Genomic DNA, 5694 nt, shown 5'->3' on the forward strand with positions numbered 1-5694 from the left:
GCAGCCCGAGGTGCGGGGCACACGGGGCGGGGCACACGGGGGCGGGGCATGCGGGGGCTGGGCAGCGCGAGGATTGGGGGCACACGGGGGCGCCCTCACCGCTCTCTCTCTCTCTCTCTCTCTCTCTCACCGCCCCCGTCGCCCTCCCTCGTGGCCCTGTCGCCCTCGCTGTCTGGCCGCAGTGGCTCCGCGGGCCGCGTAGCGCTGTCCCGGGAGGACAAGGAAGCCGCCAAGCTGGGGCTGTCAGTGTTCACGGTAACCGCGCCGGGACCCCCTGAGCTCCCCGGGGGCCGGGCGGGCGGGGCGGGACTCCCCGCGCCCCTCCGCCCTCTCCACCGCGCCCCTTCCCCCGCAGCACCACCGCACCGACAGCAGCAGCCGAGCTACTTCTCCAGCCGCAGCCAAAAGGAAGCCGCGCGTGGAAGACAAGGCCGACCCCGGGTAAGAGGGCCGGGCTGGCTCCGTCCCAGCTTCCTCCCGGCGGGAGTGACACGCGCGTCCGCTGCCGACCAGGCCTTGCGCAGCCTGGTGAGCGTGGGCTCGTGCTGAGCCTCCCGAACACGAGAGGCACGGCCCCACGGAGGCCCTGGTGAGCGTGGGCTGGTGCTGAGCCTCCCGAACACGAGAGGCACGGCCCCACGGAGGCCCTGGTGAGCGTGGGCTCGTGCTGAGCCTCCCGAACACGATAAGTCACGGCCCCATGGAGGCCCTGGTGAGCGTGGGCTGGTTCTGAGCCTCCCGAACACGAGAGGCACGGCCCCACGGAGGCCCTGGCTGCCAGTGTCCAGCAGGAGGCTGTGGACAGGCCCTCCTGACCGGTCCTCCCTGGAGGGCAGGAGGCTAAGGCTAGCCATTTCCTCTTGCAGTGCGGAGAGCCACAAGAAAAGCAAGAAGGAAAAAAAGAAAAAGAAGAAGAAACATAAGAAGCATAAGAAGAAGAAAGACAAAGAACACAGGAAGGATGCTGAGGCTTCCTCCTCCTCTCCCTCTCCCACTCGGTAGGCACAAGCCCAGCTCAGTTCTGCCTGGGGGAGTTGTGGAGAAGGGGCTGTAGTCAGCGGGCCTGAGCAGGGTGCTGGGCGGCTCTCAGGGCATGGCTCAACGCCCTTCCTAATTCTCACTGTCCTTGTCTCCAAGGCCCAGACGCCGGCGCCATGATTCTGACTCCTCTTCCCCCAGCTGTAAGAGAAGGAAACGGGGGCCTAGCGGAGGCTGCAGAAAGAGCCCACCCCACAGACGGCCGAGCAGAGGCTCAGATGACTGAGTGTGGACTGATACCCACCAGAGCTCTGGCTGGCTGCTTTGTGCTTGGTTACCTGCGGACCTGCCTAGGGGAGGCTCTTTGCAGGCCGAGCAGGGGCTACTGCCTGGAGTGTCCCTGCACCACACTTGTAGGTTTTGGGGGATTGACTGCCGAGGGACAGGTGGTGTTGCTTGGGGAAACTTCTCCAGGTTCCTTTTGACCTGGCTCCCTGCAGACTCCCCTTGAGGGTGGCGCTAAGTGAAGACCGGTCTCTCCAGAGGGGCCCTGCACACTATAGACTGCTGTCTGCTTGCAGCAGTCCAGGCCCAAGAGCTGTGACCAAGCATGGTTGCTTTTCACATTCACTTTGTACTTAAATAAATGTATTTCAAAAGTAGAGCATTACCTCAGAGTGGCAGGGGAATGTGGAAGGGTAAGAGGCCTGGGCTCAGGCAGTAGTCTCCAACGTACAGGACAGTCTTAGCCTGGAAGGGACTTGTGGGGTGGGGTATAGTATGAGGTTTGCATTTAGCTTCATGCTTTCTAGACAGGTACTCTAGCTTGAGCTGAGCCATGCTTTGAGCCTTTTTGCTCTAGTAATTTCTGAGACAGTCTTTATGTTTCCTGCGTAGCTGGAATGACAGGCACCTGTGTTTGTTGAGATGAAGTCTTATGAGCATTCTTGCCCAAGGCTAGCCTGGAGCAACCTCCTCAGTAACTTCTGATGTCTTGTAGTGATTCCTGCTACATCTTGTATGACCAGAGCAAGCCTTCATCTAGTACTCATCTGAAAAATAAAAGCCTATCCACAGGAGCTGCCTTTTCAAAGGCCAGGTGGTCTAGGTTGAGCCTGGAAGGGTGGTGGGGCTTTTGAAGCACCTAGGGGCTCAGCTTGCTCCCCACCTCCTGCCTGAAACAGTAGACTGGGCAGTTAACAGAAAGGCACCCTGGGTTCGTGGGGGCCTGGGTATAGTGAATGGAAAACAGGCTGTGTGGCTGTATCTGTAATGGTGTATTTATTGTTGAATTCTTTTGGTTCTGACTTGAAATTATAAATGCTGTGGCCCAGGCAGACCCTCAGTGTCCACTGAGGCCTAGACTATGGCTTGCACCCTGGCCTACACTCTGCATGTGGCTGCCTTCAGTGGAGACTGTCCTGGCTGGGGGCAAGGTCGTGGAAGAACAGGGGGGTACTCTGACCTGCTGGTGGCCACCCCAACCTCGACTCAAGTGCTGCCATGCCATTGCTGGGCATGCATGTGTGCACAGGGTCGGGGGCCAAGGCCCCACAGCACTCAAGACTCCTACACCCTTACCTTTGGAAGTGAAGTGTGCTGTCTTCTCCATGTACGTATGTATGAGGGGAAAAGTCCGTCCAGGCCTGGAGACCAGCCACCTGCTCTCTATGGGGAAGGCCCTGTCGGCCTCTGCTTCCTTCCCAGCAGGCAGCCTCGTGGCAGTGACAGTGACCCACTGACAAGCCCATGAAATAGTTGAGACTTTATTCTAATAGCTATAATTACAGTGCTTGTTGAAATGAAAACTGAAAACAAGTATACAAAACAGTTGATTACTAATTGTGTATTGAAAGCGGTAAGAGGTTCCACGACACCAAATAAACCAGTTCTGAGGTTTTCTCAAGATAAATTTAACAGCTCCAGCTTCTTCAGTGTTTATCAAAATACAAAAGAAAAAAAAGTAGAGGTCGTCTTTTTCGATGGCAAATCGGACCCTTGCAGGCTGAGGGAGGAAGCTACTTCACACATGGAGATGGGGTGCTCTGGGACTGGGTCTGGAGTGGGCCAACTCTCCCAGCTTGCAGACTCCTGCTGGCTAGACCCAGGCCTCCCGCCGGTACTCGGAGCAGGCGCCAGAACTGGGAACGCGGGCGGCTGCTAGGCCACAGGCCCATCAAGGATGAGGCCCTGCCCCGGCCCCTGCCAGCCCCTTGGTGACCGTGTGAGCACGAGTACAAGCACAACGCTATGGAATGCAGGTGATCCACAGACAGGCGAGTCACGGGGGCTCTACTGTGACCATGCAGCAATGGTGGTTCGTTTGTCACCGTCTCTCCTGTTCCACAGGGGACCAGCTAGCTGATCTGATGGACTAAGCATTCAGGCGGTTACTGCAAAAACCTACACTAGGCAGAGTCTCCCTTCTATGTGTTCAAGTGTTCTGCTTGTATTTTTATCAATTTTAAAAAATGCACTGAGTTCAGGTTAAAAACCAACCACCAAATGGATTCCGATACTGATCTACACCCACTGGCTCCTGGAGACCAGGTGCCCACATGTCCAAATCTCTTCTCAGTACTGACCGTAAGTTGATTCTCTTTACAATAAAAAAGCTGAGTAATATTGCATAGGAGTACCAGAAACTGCCTCAGTGGAAACAGAAACTATTTACATTAAATAAAAACCTGGCTGCAGGCTGCGTCTGCACACGCACAGCACGGTGCGGTGCGCACTGTGACCAACCCATGGAGACAGCTTCTGGCACTCAGGACCACAGGGTCGCACGTTTGCCACATGAGAGGAAAGCGGAGGGCGGAGAGGAGGAAGTGAGGGGGAAGGGAAGTTCTGGTTCACTTCTGGTTCCGGAGCTGATTGGACAGCCAGTCCAGTCCTTCATAGAGCCCGTCCCCGCTGGTGGCACAGGTGGCCTGAATGTACCAGTTCCTGTGGCGTAGAGAGTGCAGCCCCAGCTTGTCTGTGATTTCAGCAGCATTCATGGCATTGGGGAGGTCCTGAGGGGAAGGATGGATCAGCAACAAGGGCCACCAGCAAGCTGTCCTTGCCCCTCCCTGACATGGGTGCCGTTAGGGAGGACCTTGCTGGCACCTACCTGCTTGTTGGCAAACACCAGGAGGACAGCATCCCGGAGCTCATCCTCCGCCAGCATCCGCATGAGCTCTTCACGGGCCTCATTGACACGCTCTCTGTCATTGCTGTCCACCACGAAGATCAAGCCTGCAAGGGAGCCATGTGACTGCCTAGGTTCGACACTCCCCACCCACCCACCCACCCCACAGGCCATGACCCCAATCCCGAGATTACAGCCGTTCTTCCTGGCCTGGCTCTGTGGGGCCTTGTCTTGCAGTTAGCAAGGCCATGGGACCTGAGCAGAGGCTAGGCCTTGGAAGGAGCCCAGTAGTAGAGGTCTACAATGAGGGCTGTCCCATTACCTTGGGTGTTCTGGAAGTAGTGGCGCCACAGCGGCCGGATCTTGTCCTGGCCGCCCACATCCCACACAGTGAAGCTGATGTTCTTGTACTCCACAGTCTCCACGTTGAAACCTGGGGGCAGGGTTGCAGCTGAGGACCCTCTGCGCCTCCAACCAGGCCCAGCCCCACCCAGTCGCAGTCTCAGCTCAGCGTCTCACCTATGGTGGGGATGGTGGTCACGATCTCCCCCAGCTTCAGTTTGTACAGAATTGTCGTCTTTCCGGCAGCATCCAGGCCCACCATGAGGATGCGCATCTCTTTTTTGCCAAAAAGGCCCTTGAAGAGGTTTGCAAAGATATTCCCCATGCTTGTGGACAGGTGGAGGCGACACTGGCCAAAGACCTGGGGAAGTAAGGTATCCCAAGAATGTTTTGTGCTGCTAGTATGAACCCTGTGGCAAATCAGAACCTATCCACCCTGGACTCCTCGGTCCCTTCTAAAATCCCACAGAGGAATGAATGTCTAACACAAATGCAGTTCACCAAGGAACTGACAGAGCCCACCTGGCCGCCAAGGTCCTATGGCTACATGTCCAGACAGGGAGGCAGCTGTGGCACAGAGCCTCCTACATTCCCTGGCCCTGCATTTAGCAAGCTGCAGGAGTTAACCACAGCCATGCTTGCGCACAATGGCTCATGTACTGTCTGAAAACAGTGCTTTCTGGAGACATGTGAGGCCTCTACATGAAATAGCTTTCCCAGTGTACCAGCAAGCAACAAGGAATCACACCTAGAGGACAGGGGGTGAGAGGGGAGTGCTCCCAACACTGCCCCCATCTCCACCCCTGGTGCCCAGGAATGGAGAACACGTCATAGTGCAGACTCAGACCCCAGTGTTTCTAAAATATCCTGACTGTAGTGCAGCCCAGAGCAAGCCCAAGAAGCACTGTGGCATCATGCTATCCATGCCAGGCAACCCAAAGAGCCAGGGCTCCATGAGGTACAACAAGAAGCCCCCACAACCCTCTGTGAAGAGTATGCATACAGGGCACACTCCTGCATGGGCTCACATGCTGACTCGTGTCCATCAACTAGCAGACCAGAAATGCTGGGCATCAATCACGCCAGCTATCTCCAATTCATCAGAGCCTGGTCTGAGGCTGACAGGGCCCCTGAAAATCAGACACTAGGGCCTGGTGTAACCATATGGTGGGCACTTTCATTCTGTCCAAACAGGGGCTTTCATCACTTTCTAAAATGATGAATGATAGAAAAGTCAGACTGCT

General features: G+C 56.2%; 2 protein-coding genes across 2 annotated transcripts; one reads left to right on the forward strand and one right to left on the reverse strand.

The window, feature by feature from the left end:
* The first annotated feature begins 48 nt into the window (after nt 1-48).
* LOC105985163 (chromosome unknown open reading frame, human C1orf35) lies at nt 49-1332 on the forward strand. Its single transcript, XM_013015574.1, has 5 exons — nt 49-71; nt 183-255; nt 356-441; nt 867-998; nt 1138-1332. The coding sequence occupies exons 1-5, from the start codon at nt 49-51 to the stop codon at nt 1262-1264; spliced, it is 441 nt and encodes a 146-aa protein (XP_012871028.1). The 3' UTR covers nt 1265-1332.
* Nucleotides 1333-2728: 1396 nt separating this feature from the next.
* Arf1 (ADP-ribosylation factor 1) lies at nt 2729-5102 on the reverse strand. Its single transcript, XM_013015686.1, has 4 exons — nt 4628-5102; nt 4431-4541; nt 4091-4215; nt 2729-3992 (listed from the first exon to the last, which is right to left on the reverse strand). Exons 1-4 carry the CDS (start codon nt 4773-4775, stop codon nt 3831-3833), a joined length of 546 nt encoding a protein of 181 aa, XP_012871140.1. The 5' UTR covers nt 4776-5102; the 3' UTR covers nt 2729-3830.
* Between the last annotated feature and the right edge of the window lie 592 nt (nt 5103-5694).

This window comes from Dipodomys ordii, unplaced genomic scaffold, assembly GCF_000151885.1.
Source record: "Dipodomys ordii isolate 6190 unplaced genomic scaffold, Dord_2.0 Scaffold27, whole genome shotgun sequence".
Classification (NCBI taxonomy): Eukaryota; Metazoa; Chordata; class Mammalia; order Rodentia; family Heteromyidae; genus Dipodomys; species Dipodomys ordii.